The following is a 14,917-nucleotide window of genomic DNA, read 5'->3' as shown; positions in this document are numbered from 1 at the left end:
CCTCAGCATTACTGAGTTGACAGCTGTACATTCCCTCCTGCTCTGAAGATAAGTCCTGCAGTGTGATGTCTCCTGACTCTGACACATCCTTCACCTGCTGCCTCCACTCCTCTGAGACTGTGGAGCTGCCATCAGTCCTGCTCTGCTTCACCATCATCTGACTGTGGTTGAATCTCCAAAGCAGGTGAGAGAAGGAAAAGTTGGAGGCAGCGCAGGTGATGATTGTTTCACTTGTTGATCCACTGATAGGAGCTGAAATGATGGAAGACAAAGAGACAAGAATGAAGCAAGTCAATAATCTGTGAGAGGAAAGTTGAGATGAGATGTTTTCCTCACTGAGTTTCCTCCAAGCAGCTCTCCTCCTGTTTGTTGGAGTGCTGACGGTGCAGCTGTAGACCAGATGAGTATGACTGTGTGAGAGGATCAGAGAACTACTGATGCTGTAAAGCTGCTCTTCATTCTGCTGGACTGTGGTTGTGTTGTGGAGGTTGATGTTGGATGGAGGTGTGGTGGACCAGGTGAGCTCAGGTTGAGGGTAGATCCCCTCTGAGCTGCAGGTCATCCTGTTTTCTACCTGCTGGATGTTGACTTCATGGACCGGAGCTGGAAAAGAGGAGAATTTTGATGTAAGGATAGTAACTAATGATTCAAATCTAAATAAAATAAGTTGATGTTTTTATGTTTTTTTTTCATACCGTAAACTTTTAGGTTGATGATTGACTCCTTGTTTCTATTGATGGTGCTGATGAAACACTTAAATCTGCCTTCATCATGAACCTTCACTCCTGTCAGCTGCAGTGAGGCGTTTCCTTTGGAGATCTGGTCCTTGAACAGTGACGTCCTGTTTCTGAAGATCTCGTGTTGATGGTCAAGCTGGTCTTGATTGTTGTAATACATGTGACCAGTGAGTCCCGTGTTTAAATGAATCCAATGGATGACAACATGAGGAGCGACCTGGAAGCTGCACGGTAAGATGCATCTCTCCATAAAAACACAGGACACCTCAGTATCTGCAACATCAGGTAAAGACCATGTTAGAGACTCAGACCTGCATCAAAAACACACTTAGATGTAGTTGTTGTGCAGCGTTTATCCTGTTACTGAGAAATTATAATTTAAACTAAATGGTGTTAAATTGTGTGTTGTTATTCTTTCATCTGTTCAGCATTTTATCAGAATTAAAAGTTCTTCCTCAATCAGATATTCAGTAAATTTAAGAACATTGAGCTGATAAATCCTCTTTCCTTCTTGGATGAGTCTAAAACCTCATTTCTGTCCAAAGATGAACAACAGCCTCCTTTGATGTCTTCAGCTGTACAACACAGTTAACTGGGTCATTTCATGTGAAAACACATCTTCCAGAAAAGTGGTTGCTGCACCATTGACAATTTTCTCAGGGTTTTATGTGCTGAAAGATAGTTACAATAGAACTTTCCATGCAAAATTATAGGTCTGTATCTCTACTATTTCCAAAGTTATGGCCTCTTCAGATTTCTGGAATTTGGACCTAAACCCAACCCCTAAATCCTCGCCTAGGTTTTTGCACTATTTAACTGCTTATTTCTCAGCCTCTAGACATTGTTGATGACTGAAATTTGGCAGACAAGCTCACAGAAACCATCTGACATCACATGTAGCCTCACAGCCTCCTAGCTACTCTCTACAGACTACAGGAGCCTTCTAAAAATGCTAAAAATTAAGAAAAACACACTCGCAAGTAGGTTTTAGGGGTCTAAAATTACTAGAAATATTATAAATATTGACCCAAGGACCGCTCCGTCCTATTCTCAACAAAATTGTATGATAACTTACAAAGTTGGAGACTTCTGTGGGTATCATATAGATAGATATGAGCTGCTAAAATATGGACCCCACAAAAAGTGACCCATTTTGGTGAAGCCATGTGGCACAGGTGTTACAGATCTATAAATTTGTATAAAATATCTTTCATTATGCTACGACAAGCCTACAAAATTCCGGTTTGTCTTATTTCCTCCTTCATGGTCAACCATACACTTGAAGTGAACCCCTATAACCTGCTTGCGAACCTATGTTTTCCCTGATATGAACTGAATGATGGTGGAATGGTGTGGCACAGGTGGTAGAGATCTGTAACCCTGAATAAATTATCTTCTATCATGCTGCTAGAAGCCCTCCAAAATTCCAGTTTGGTTTCTCTCCTCCTTCATGGGTAACCATACAATTAAGTGGACCCATATAAACAGCTTGCGAATCGATGTTTTGCATTATATGAGTTGAATTTTGTTGATATGTCTTTTTTTCTTTAGCAGAAAACTGAGCTGAAGATAAGAGTAAAAGTCCTGTCCATATGATGGTGTTGGTGCCTGACATGTTGTGGTATAACTGGAGTGTAGCACTACAGTACAGTTATACTACAACATGCCATTCCACCATCATTCAGTTCATATAAAGGAAAACATAGGTTCACAAGCAGGTTATAGGGGTTCACTTCAAGTGTATGGTTGACCATGAAGGAGGAAATAAGCCAAACCGGGATTTTGTAGGCTTGTTGTAGCATGATGAAAGATATTTTATACAAATTTATAGATCTCTACCACCTGCGCCACATCGCCTTTTGGCCTCACCAAAATTGGTCACTTTTTGTGGGGTCCATAATTTAGCAGCTCACATCTATCTACAGTGGGTACAGAAAGTATTCAGACCCCTTGAAATGTTTCACTCTCTGTGTCATTGCAGCAATTTGCCAAAATCAAAAAAGTTCATTTTATTTCTCATTAATGTACACTCAGCACCCCATCTTGACAGAAAAAAACAGAAATTTAGAATTTTTTTGCAAATTTATTAAAAAATAAAAACTGAAATATCACATGGTCAGAAGTATTCAGACCCTTTGCAGCGACATTCATATTTAACTCACATGCTGTCCATTTCTTCTGATCCTCCTCGAGATGGTTCTGCTTCTTTATTGGAGTCCAGCTGTGTTTAATTAAACTGATTGGATTTGATTAGGAAAGGCACACACCTGTCTATATAAGCCCTTACAGCTCACAGTGCATGTCAGAGCAAATGAGAATCATGAGGTGGAAGGAACTGCCCAAGGAGCTCAGAGACAGAACTGTGGCAAGGCACAGATCTGGACAAGGTTACAAAAAAATTTCTGTAGCACTCAAGGTTCCTGAGAGCACAGTGGCCTTCATAATCCTCAAATGGAAGAAGTTTGGGATGACCACAACTCTTCCTAGACCTGGCCGTCCAGCCAAACTGAGCAATGGTGGGAGAAGAGCCTTGGTGAGAGAGGTAAAGAAGAAGCCAAAGATCACTGTGGCTGAGCTCCAGAGATGCAGTCGGGAGATAGGAGAAAGTTCCACAAAGTTAACCATAAGTGCAGCCCTCCACCAGTCGGGGCTTTATGGCAGAGTGGCCCGACGGAAGCCTCTCCTCAGTGCAAGACACATGAAAGCCGCATAGAGTTTGAAAAAACACATGAAGGACTCCCAGACTATGAGAAATAAGATTCTCTGGTCTGATGAGACCAAGATTGAACTTTTTGGTGTTAATTCTAAGCGGTATGTGTGGAGAAAAGCTGGCACTGCTCATCACCTGCCCAATACAGTCCCTATAGTGAAACATGGTGGTGGGAGCATCATGTTGTGGGGGTGTTTTTCAGCTGCAGGGACAGGACGACTGGTTGCAATTGAAGGAAGGATGAATGCGGCCAAGTGCAGAGATATCCTGGAGGAAAACCTCTTCCAGAGTGCTCAGGACCTCAGACTGGGCCGAAGGTTCACCTTTCAACAGGACAATGACCCTAAGCACACAGCTAAAATAAAGGAGTGGCTTCACAACAACTCTGTGACCGTTCTTGACTGGCCCAGCCAGAACCCTTACCTAAACCCAACTGAGCATCTCTGGAGAGACCTCAAAATGGCTGCAATGACACAGAGAGTGAAAAATTTCAAGGGGTCTGAATACTTTCCGTACCCACTGTATATGATACCCCCAGAAGGCTCCAACTTTGCAAGTTATCATACAATTTTGTTTAGAATAGGACAGAGTGGTCCTTGGGTCAACATTTATAACATTTCTAGTCATTTTAGACCCTAAAACCTATTTGCGAGTGTGTTTTTCTTAATTTTTTAGCATTTTTAGAAGGCTCCTGTAGTCTGTAGAGAGTAGTTAAGAGGCTGTGAGGCTACATGTGATGTCAGATGGTTTCTGTGAGCTTGTCTGTCAAATTTCAGCCATCAATTATGTATAGAAGCAGAGAAATAAGCAGTTAAATAGTGCAAAACCCTAGGCGAGGATTTAAGGGATGAGTTTAAGGCCAAATTCTAAAAAATTCAAGATCACATAAGTTTGGAACTAATAGAGCTAGAGCTCTAATTTTTTGCATGGAAAGTTGTTTTGTGTCTTTCTTTCATCACAAGAAATGTAGCCAATTTCTAGATGGTGCAGCAACACCCATTTTTGAAACCACATGAAATGACCCATCTTTAACCTGCTAAAGTGTAAGAAATAAACTGTTTTACAGTGCCTTGTGAAAGTACTCGGCCCCCTTGAACTTTTCAACCTTTCGCCACATTTCAGGCTTCAAACATAAAGATATAAAATTCTAATTTTTTGTCAAGAATCAACAACAATTGGGACACAATCGTGAAGTGGAACAAAATTTATTGGATATTTTATATTTTTTTAACAAATAAAAAACTGAAAAGTGGGGTGTTCAATATTATTCGGCCCCTTTACTTTCAGTGCAGCAAACTCACTCCAGAAGTTCAGTGAGGATCTCTGAATGATCCAATGGTGTCCTAAATGACTGATGATGATAAATAGAATCCACCTGTGTGGAATCAAGTCTCCGTATAAATGCACCTGCTCTGTGATAGTCTCAGGGTTCTGTTTAAAGTGCAGAGAGCATCATGAAGACCAAGGAACACACCAGGCAGGTCCCAGATACTGTTGTGGAGAAGTTTAAAGCCGGATTTGGATACAAAAAGATTTCCCAAGCTTTAAACATCTCAAGGAGCACTGTGCAAGCAATCATATTGAAATGGAAGGAGTATCAGACCACTGCAAATCTACCAAGACCCGGCCGTCCCTCTAAACTTTCACCTCCAACAAGGAGAAGACTGATCAGAGATGCAGCCAAGAGGCCCATGATCACTCTGGATGAACTGCAGAGATCTACAGCTGAGGTGGGAGAGTCTGTCCATAGGACAACAATCAGTGGTACACTGCACAAATCTGACCTTTATGGAAGAGTGGCAAGAAGAAAGCCATTTCTCAAAGATATCCATAAAAAGTCTGGTTTGAAGTTTGCCACAAGCCACCTGGGAGACACACCAAACATGTGGAAGAAGGTGCTCTGGTCAGATGAAACCAAAATCCAACTTTTTGGCCACAATGCAAAACGATATGTTTGGCGTAAAAGCAACACAGCTCATCACCCTGAACACACCATCCCCACTGTCAAACATGGTGGTGGCAGCCTCATGGTTTGGGCCTGCTTTTCTTCAGCAGGGACAGGGAAGATGGTTAAAATTGATGGGAAGATGAATGGAGCCAAATACAGGAGCATTCTGGAAGAAAACCTGTTGGAGTCTGCAAAAGACCTGAGACTGGGACGGAGATTTATCTTCCAACAGGACAACGATCCAAAACATAAAGCCAAATCTACAATGGAATGGTTCACAAATAAACGTATCCAGGTGTTAGAATGGCCAAGTCAAAGTCCAGACCTGAATCCAATCCAGAATCTGTGGGCAGAGCTGAAGACTGCTGTTCACAAACGCTCTCCATCCAACCTCACTGAGCTCGAGCTGTTTTGCAAGGAAGAATTGGCAAGAATTTCAGTCTCTCGATGTGCAAAACTGATAGAGACATACCCCAAGCGACTTGCAGCTGTAATTGCAGCAAAAGGTGGCGCTACAAAGTATTAATGCAAGGGGGCCGAATAATATTGCACGCCCCACTTTTCAGGTTTTTATTTGTTAAAGTTTAAAATATCCAATAAATTTTGTTCCACTTCACGATTGTGTCCCAATTGTTGCTGATTCTTGACAAAAAATTAAAATTTTATATCTTTATGTTTGAAGCCTGAAATGTGGCGAAAGGTTGAAAAGTTCAAGGGGGCCGAATACTTTCACAAGGCACTGTAACTTTTCATTACTGGAAACCATCATGTTTTACAGGATAATTAATTACAGCAAACACATTCATTCAACTTCAAAAGATGATGTCTATTAATATATCCATGAATACTAATTAATGTGTGAGTTGAGATCTTCAGTGTTAGAGATTTCTTTGTACACAAACACACCCTCCATCCATCATCTCTACACCAGGAGGACTGGAGTTTATCCCAGCTGACAGATCATCAGTGGACCAACAGACAATCCAACACATTCACACCTACAGTCAGTGTAGAATCATTAATTAACCTCAGCATGTTTTAGGACTGTGGGAGGAAACCAGAGAACCTGGAGAAAACCCACCATGAACAGAGAGAACGACCCGGGACCAAACCAGAGATCTACTAGATGTGAAGCAACGGTGGAAACCAAAAAGACACCGTATGGCCTGGTGTGTGTGTAAAAATAAACCAATACCTCCACCAAACTTTCCAGTTCCAGACTCGGAGACTACATTTTATTTCACCTGATAATCACACAAGTATTCTACTTAAACACACACACACATATATATGTATATATATATATATGTATATATATATATATATATGTGTGTGGGGGGGGGGGGGGGCGGGGGGGTCAAAAGATTTAGAACGCCTCACTGTTTCCAGTTTTTCATTGAAATTCAAGTAGTTCAAGTCCAGTGAGGAGCTTGAACACCGAATCTTAACAATGAAAGTGTAACCCACTGAAAATAACCAAATTCAGGATTTACTCAATTTCAGTTTTTTTAGATGTAGTGGCCACTTTATGCCAGCAGGTGGCAGGTGGTAGCCCTGCAGCTAGAGAAAGGGTCAACCAGCGCTGTAGAGGAAGCAGATACTAAAACGGAGCAAAACAGACCACATGGAGTTCATCAGCAAGAGAAACGAGTAAATTGAAGGACTTTTCTGAACAACTTGTATTTCAGGAAAAGTTACAAGGAGTACCGAGTTTGAGTTTTGTCAAGGATTTAAAGGTTTTGTTTCCTATTCTCCGGTGAGTGTCGCTAATAACTTTACATGCCGTGCAAGCTAATGTAGCCTAGCTGACATACTGTTTTACAAAGAGTAACTCGTATTGGGCATGGATAAATGATACGTGCTTGTTATTTTCTGTCGTTATTGAATATTGTTTTGAAAGTTAGGGGAAGGACCTTTTAAAAAACCAATCGGAGTATGACTTGTGTTATGCAAATTGAAGTATGAATCGATGGAATGAAGAAAAAAACGCTTGTTATGTTGCCCTGCGGGATCTACATGTCTATAGCAAGTTAAATTGAATGTGTTGAAACTTTGAACGTACTTTAAATGTATACTTTAGAACATTGAACGGTAAAAAAAATTCCAGATCTGGTGATGTTTGACATTGAGAGAGTAATTAATGTTGCCCTGCTTACGCAGGTTGGTTTTTATTCACCCTGACAAATTGAGGGAAAGAAGCTGAGTTTATTGTGCAAATCGCCGATGGACATACCGACGGACAAAGGGCGTGCCACAGACGAACTGAGAGTACATGGCAGGTGTGAAGAGGATTGCTTTGCTGATTAGGACGACGAGGACTTCAATCTACATTCTTCTGTTCATCATACAGATAAGCACTGAATAATTGTCGCACTGCAGCAAAAGGAAAAAACACACTACCCGGGTAGATGAACTCCGGTTTTATTTTATTTAGTTTGTTATTTTGTCAGAGCTCTGATATTATTTTATTTCTTATTTCATTCTCTTTCCAAACTGAACTGATGGAGAGGTCAGGAAAAATCTGAGTTTCACAATTTAAAGGACAACATAAACTGAAAGGAAAGAACAATTGAACTCTGGGTCCTAACGAACTGAATCCTATTGGACTGAGAAAGGTTTTGCTTCTTTTTGAAGTGTGGGGTATCATAAAGGTACACCAGAGGTATTCATCGTATACTGCTAAGTGTTCCTGTTAAATAAAGGCCGGCTATATGTTCTAAAAAATTTGGGTAAGTGGTTAAATGCTTTTCCTCTACACCTCCTTGAAAAGTGCCTAGGTTAAGAGATTGTGGCGCTTCCTACTGTGTACACAAACAAAAAGAAAAGTGCTACAAAAGCAAATCAAATATCAGAGGAAGAACAACGCCACCTGGTGGCCACATTAACACAGTGCGTCAGGGTGGAGTGACTGAACGGAAACAAAAGTTAGAACTAAAAATAAAGCACAAACTTGTAGAAAAGATTACTACACATTAATCTCATTCTGATTCCCCTCATCATGCTCTCTGCTCATAAACATGTAAACAACAACAGTGTTTACTCAGTGAGCCGCGAGTTCACGACACAGGACGGACTGAAAAAAAAAACGTCAATAAAACTTAGAATAATGATCAAAACAATACAAAACAGCTGGACAACATAATATACAATAGTGAACAACATGCAGCAGAGACTCACCATAAATGACTAAATCTAACAAGAAAACAACACGACATCACAGCAGCTCCTTCTGCCACAACTTCTCCTCAGAACAAAAAAAAAAACTTCCCCTCAGAACAACTCTGAAGGTTTATTCCAGACTGACATCCTCTGAAGACACAGGATCACACGCATGCGCAGTAGATCAGGAAGTTAATGAATCGAAAGACTGTTATTTCTGTCTACTGCTCAGACTCATCACCTCTACACAACATAATCAACAACAAAATAAGGATATATTAACTGCTGTGACAGCTACAAATGTACTGTAACAATTGTATAGGTCTTTGTCTATTTTTTCCTTGAGAAAGGCCACATTTTATATACATCACTGTCTCTGCTGCTGCTCTATAGTACCTCAGTATCCACTCCTCATGACATTTATATCGTATAATTGTATATAGAGACTGTTTGCACTACCTTTAAGTTTTTTCAAGACTTTTATGTTGCATCTTCTTGTTTGCACTGACAAGGAGAAGCTCTCCAATCTCATTGTACACTGTATAATGACAATAAAGCACATTGTATTTTAAAGTTGTCACAGTTTTACCAGTCATTAGGGTGCAGTTTTGTGTTTACATCACAAGGGAGAGTGTGGCGGGTTGGTGGTTGTATTGTGGTCGAGCTCCACATCCAGCAGCCCGCTGAGAACACACCTTCTCTGAATTGTTAACTTACCTGAGGTCTGTAACACTGGTGTATTTCCTTTGAATCAGTGTTTTCTCTGTATTTATCTCGTCTGAGAGGTTTGGTCTAGTGCTGGGCGATAAACCGAAAATTTATCGTTATCGTGAATTACAACGATGACCGACGTCATTTTGTCCATGACGGTAAATACGATAATTTAAAGAAAAAGAAACAAATGTCAATGTTATGTTTTGACTTGCGCCAATAAATTATGCTCATTCCCCTTTAAGACTCCGCAACCGAGCACTAAGTGACGTCAGTGCGCTACCCACGCAGGTGACTCGCTCACCCAGTCTGAAGAAGAGGGGAGTCACGTTGTGGTAATGGCATTGGCTGACAATTCGAACACTGAAGCGGCTGATACAGCCGGAGACGTCGCGTTTGTCGAGGTGAATCCACCGGAACTTGTACCAAAAAGAAATTCTACATCTGTAATTTGGAAATATTTTGGTTTCTACAAAGAAGACATTGAACAAAAGAACACGAAATGCAAAGTGTGTTTAAAAACGATCGTAACCAACCAAGGCAACACGACGAACCTTTTCCATCACCTACAGCACAATCATGCCGTTGAGTTTGAAGATGTGCAAAAAGCTCAAAGCGAGAAACATGGCTCGAGTTCGAGGCTTTCTACCCCACGACAGCAGCGCATAACGGAGGCATTTGCGGGTGTGACACCGTATGAAAGAACGTCGAAGAGGTGGGTTGAAATGACAAACGCCATTGGCTACCACATAGCTAAAGATATGGCCCCCATAGCTACTGTGGAGCGCACAGGGTTTAAGCGTTTAATGAATACTGCCGACAAGAGGTACGCCATACCATCGCGAAAATACTTTTCACAAACTGTGCTCCCCAACATGTTTAAAACCGAGAGGGAGAAGGTCGCTGCCGAACTAAAACATTTGAAGCATTTTGCTGCAACATCCGACCTGTGGTCAAGTCGCACCATGGAGCCCTATTTGAGCTTGACGGTGCATTTCATTGACGAGTGGCAACTGCGCACCAGAGTGCTCGAAACGGCGTATTTTCCCACTGAGCACACAGGAGAGATGATAGCTCAAGGCCTGACATCGATGCTCTCGTCATGGGACCTCAAAGAAGAAAACCTCGTGGCTATCACAACAGACAATGGTGCTAACGTTGTCAAAGCTGCAGAGCTCAACCATTGGATGCGGGTGCAGTGCTTTGGGCACAGGCTCCACTTGGCAATCGGTAAGTATGCACATTTATGGTTATGTTTTCATGGCAACTCGACTGACTGCTTGCACTGTTATAAAATAAACAGAACCTATTGTACTGTGTGATTGACAAATGTGAGTGAATAACTGTACAATCTAAGTAAAAAAAGTAGTGGTGAAAAGAACAGTAAGAAAAAAACCTATGTACGTTTTGTGATGGATATTTGTACTTTTATTTCATTACACGTTTCAGTATTTTGCCACTCCACGATTTTTTTTATTTGCAGCAAAGTTAAAGTATTATCTCTCCAAATTTACTTTAAAAATGAACATTTTGTCCAATATCTGGTTTAGTCCTGGTTTAATCTTAGTAAAGTTTTTGTTAAGTTTAGTTTCAGTCCTAGTTTAATAACAAAAACCTGAGTGGAATATTTTTACTTACAAAGTACTTTTGTGACTACTAATGTACTTTTACTTGAGTTAACTTTTTTAAACTTTACTTTTGTAAGAATTACATTTTGATGACTGGATGCAAAACCTCCTAGCTGCATTTTTATTTTTATTTTTTTTACTTTAATTTTACACCTTAAAATGTTAGATTTGGACTTGTTCTCACTATTTAAGGTGTAAACTCAAAATTGAAAATGATGGATGTGTTTTATTCCTGCCATCAATTTGTTGCTTTAGTATCATAATTTCTTATACTTAAGGAAGAAAAGTACTTTTTTTTTTTTTACCACCACTGTTGCTATCTCTTTCTCCTTATCTAATTGTACAGAGTTGACCATATGAAAATACTAAATGACTGATTATTCGCACTGTACTTAAGAGCTAAATAATGTGTGTGTCTGTTTCAGAAAATGCGCTGAAAAAACAACCTGCTGTGGATCGGGCCGTAAAGGTCTGTAAGAAGATTGTCAGCTCCTTCTCCTACAGTTGGAAGAAGAAGAAGGCTCTACACAAGGCACAGATTGAATTAAACCTGCCCCAACACAACCTTAAAACATCATGCCCCACCAGATGGGGATCAATGCACTTGATGACAGCAAGGCTACTTGAACAAAAGAAAGCCATCACACAGGTAGGCTATGGTTCTTGATACTTTATTTTATTTTACAGTATGTCTTCATGGGCTGATTCTAATCTTTTCTGTCAATGAAATGATTTTTGTTTCCCACCCAACATGGACTCTGTATGTCTGTCTATTTAAAAGAGCGGGGGGATTTCACATTTTGTAATTGCTCATGTACAAAGCTAGGTACAAAGCACCACTCATTTAGACAAAAATAGGTGGGAAGATATTCAAAAAATAGATTGAAGAAATAAACTGAACTTCCTTTGTGGTAAAACACAATATAAATGTAATTTAATTATTATTATTATTATTATTATTATTATTATTATTACAGGTCCTCTCTGATGACAGAGCATCAAGGCATCTGATACCAAAATGGTCTGACCTGGATGTGTTGGAAGCTATGAACAAAGCTCTGGCTCCTCTGGTGGAGTTCACAGATGCCCTGTCAGGTGAAGAGTATGTGACAATTTCATCCGTGAAGCCTGTATTACACATCCTCCATTCACGAGTGTTGGCTGAGGAAGATGACGATGTGGAGCTAACGAAAGTTATCAAGTCTGACATCATTTCATACCTTGATGACAAGTTTTCAGATCCCACCACTGAGGAGTTTTTGGACATGGCCAGTTTTGTTGATCCCAGATTCAAAGCATCCTACATTTCTGCACACCATGTCCCCACCATTCAGGAAAATATTAAGAAAGAGATGGAGTCAGCAGCTTTAGACCACACAGGACAAACCAGAGGCAGCACTGCAGCTGAACATCAGCATTCTTCATTTCCATCTTCTGAAGCAAAGAAGCCAAAGAAGTCACTGGGCAGTTTTTTCAAAAGAAGCGAAGCTACCTCTTCAACTGCACCTGCTGTGTCAATTCAGCAAGCTGTAGAAGCAGAGCTGAGTAGCTACTTGGTGTCCCCTTTGCAGGATAGTGAGGAAAATCCTCTTGATTGGTGGAGACAGCATCATGCCCACTTTCCCACTCTGAGCAAAGTGGCAAAAAAGTACCTTTGTGTACCAGCCACTAGTTCCCCATCTGAGCGGGTTTTCAGCTCTGGAGGTAATGTTGTTACATGCCTCCGATCCTGCTTGAAGCCAGAAATGGTTAACATGCTGGTGTTTCTAAGTAAAAACCTAGACTAAACCCTTATCTGTGGAAACAATGATTAGATGGAACAGCAATCTTGAGTTAGATTGACATCTATAGTTGTGAAAACAAGATACCAATCTCATTTTGCTTTTAATCATCAGTGTGTTACACTGACATTTTTGCACATTTGTTGTTGCACTGGTTATAAAGTTTGTTTACAATATGTAAAATGTCTACCTCATATGGCACGGACTGCTTAGCTGCAATTGTTTACGTGTTGTATTGAAATGTTAATATTTATTCTATATTATATTATTATTATTTTGTTGTTATAATTTTATTTTCAAGCCAGTCCACCATGCCTTTTTTGTACTTGGCAATAGTTAAATTTGTTTACTTTACAAGGGATATTACCTGAACAAAGACCTTACTGCTCTTGTGCCTTTACGTATGCCTTTGCTCAAAAATGTTTACAAGAGGTAAATGAACCTTCACCTGTTTCATGTAAGCTAATTGTAGCAATATCCAGTCTGCTGATACTTTTTCAAGTGCACTGTTTAAGCTGGTTTTACTTTTGATCATCAGCTTTACACTGATCTTTTTGCACATTGGCAGTTGGACTAGTTAAAATGTTTGTTTAAAAAATGTTTATTGTTGTCTACCTCTCACATGGCAGTGCTTTTTCTGCGGTTGTTCTAGTGTTTTATTGAAATCTTTTTATTTTTTAAAAGACTTCGTTTTTCGAAACCAGTCCACTCTACAACTTTTGCATGTGGCAATATTTACTTTTATTTACAAGAGACATTACCTGAAAAAGAAATATAACTGCCTCAGAGCATTTATAATAATGTAAGTTTAAAAGAGAGGTATGTTAAGTCTGATGTTTACATATTGTTTGTAATGGTTACAAGAGTGTTTTGTCCTTTTCCATTTAATTGAAAGTATTGTGTTCTAGTTTACAATAAATCAATATAAAACCGTAAGCAGTTTTTCATTTCAAATGTTACTGTGATTGGGGTGTTTGAGGTTGGCGGCGAAATTTATCGTTCATTTATCGTTATCGAGGTAAAACCCCCCAATTTATCGTGATATTGATTTTAGGTCATATCGCCCAGCCCTAGTTTGGTCTTCTGATTTATCTTCAAACTGATGTGATTCTGATTTACAGCAGAATTCAAATGAACACGATCTCAGATCAGCTGTGGACTATTTTAATCTGCTGCTCTGTTGTCATTAAACTACTGCAGACTGAGTTCAAACTCACACAGAGAACATTTTAATTCATCCCTTTGTTTCTGTTACTTCATGTTCAGACTGAAAACAGACTGGAAACTTCTCTGTTAACTCTGAAAATGGTTTTAATTCAGTCTGATAATAAACCACCTCAGCCTTTTTCCCCTGATCTCTTTCTACAGCTAATGAGACCAACAGAGCTCAACTTGTCAAACAGAATAAACCCACGGATGAAAAATAAGGAGAAACTAAAATATATGACGAGAAGAGAAAGTTTTCACTCACCTCCTCTGGAAACAGCCAGAATCCACAGAAACATGAGAAACACAGAAACCTTCATCCTGATCACAATCCTGATTATTTTATGTTTCAGAGCAGATCTGGAGGAAAAGACTGAACTTCAGAGTCCTGATATGAAAGAGAGATGCTCAGAGGACGAGAAACCTCACAGTCCTGCTGCAAGGCTCCTGTGGCTGTGTGTGAACGGTTGAAGCTCTGCTGGAGCATGTGAGGTGGATGGAAAGGCCCAGCCTCTTTACAAAGTGTGAAACTGTGGAGGTGTAATGTACCGGTATTACAGGAAGTGGTGGTGCGCAGTTTTGTTCATATGTGTGAAAGATGATGATGATGAAAGGTGGTTAACACCAACAACAAAGACATTTCCTTAATTCTTGCAGTCAGCTACCTGAAAAAGTAAAATCCTTGCGAACTGAATAAATGAATGGTTTATTTTATTTCGGTTACAAAAATTACAGTAAACAAAAATTTTTCCTCTCCTACCTTTTCTTCTCTTACTCTTTCCTCTTCCCCTACTCCTCCCACAAAAACAGAAGAAAAAGAAAACAAACAAACAAACAAACACACACACACACACACACAAACAAACAAACAAAACCCAAAACCTCCAGGAAAAAAAATCTATATACAATAATAGTTTTTTACATGTTCTGTAACCGAAAGAGGAATAGGCAGAAGCCGAAGCTTATTTTGCCTATCCTATACAATCCCTAAAATCACAGAGCATTACAGTAATACATGAAATAGAAGACACAAAGGA

General features: G+C 39.8%; 1 protein-coding gene across 2 annotated transcripts; it reads left to right on the top strand.

The window, feature by feature from the left end:
• Window positions 1-6,813: 6,813 nt before the first annotated feature.
• On the top strand, window positions 6,814-13,314 carry LOC110969533 (E3 SUMO-protein ligase ZBED1-like). Of its 2 annotated transcripts, XM_051948969.1 has the most exons (4): window positions 6,814-7,151; window positions 7,556-10,495; window positions 11,319-11,542; window positions 11,871-13,314. In XM_051948969.1, the coding sequence occupies exons 2-4, from the start codon at window positions 9,604-9,606 to the stop codon at window positions 12,678-12,680; spliced, it is 1,926 nt and encodes a 641-aa protein (XP_051804929.1). In that variant the 5' UTR covers window positions 6,814-7,151; window positions 7,556-9,603; the 3' UTR covers window positions 12,681-13,314. The 2 variants fall into 2 exon arrangements, with proteins under 2 accessions (XP_051804929.1, XP_051804930.1); XM_051948970.1 differs by having other exon boundaries at window positions 7,556-11,542.
• The last annotated feature ends 1,603 nt before the right edge of the window (window positions 13,315-14,917 follow it).

Source organism: Acanthochromis polyacanthus, chromosome 6 (genome assembly GCF_021347895.1).
Source record: "Acanthochromis polyacanthus isolate Apoly-LR-REF ecotype Palm Island chromosome 6, KAUST_Apoly_ChrSc, whole genome shotgun sequence".
Taxonomy (NCBI): domain Eukaryota; kingdom Metazoa; phylum Chordata; class Actinopteri; family Pomacentridae; genus Acanthochromis; species Acanthochromis polyacanthus.
The sequence above is the reverse complement of the archived record's forward strand: the minus strand, read 5'-3'. Positions and strand labels throughout refer to the sequence as shown.

What these genes read in the sequence shown, in the direction of transcription:
- LOC110969533 (XM_051948969.1), top strand. Translation starts at nt 9,604, where the DNA reads ATGGCATTGGCTGACAATTCGAACACTGAAGCGGCTGATACAGCCGGA. An exon ending in CAGGCTCCACTTGGCAATCG is followed by an intron (nt 10,496 to 11,318) that starts GTAAGTATGCAC and finishes TGTCTGTTTCAG; the next exon opens with AAAATGCGCTGAAAAAACAA. An exon ending in AAAAGAAAGCCATCACACAG is followed by an intron (nt 11,543 to 11,870) that starts GTAGGCTATGGT and finishes TTATTATTACAG; the next exon opens with GTCCTCTCTGATGACAGAGC.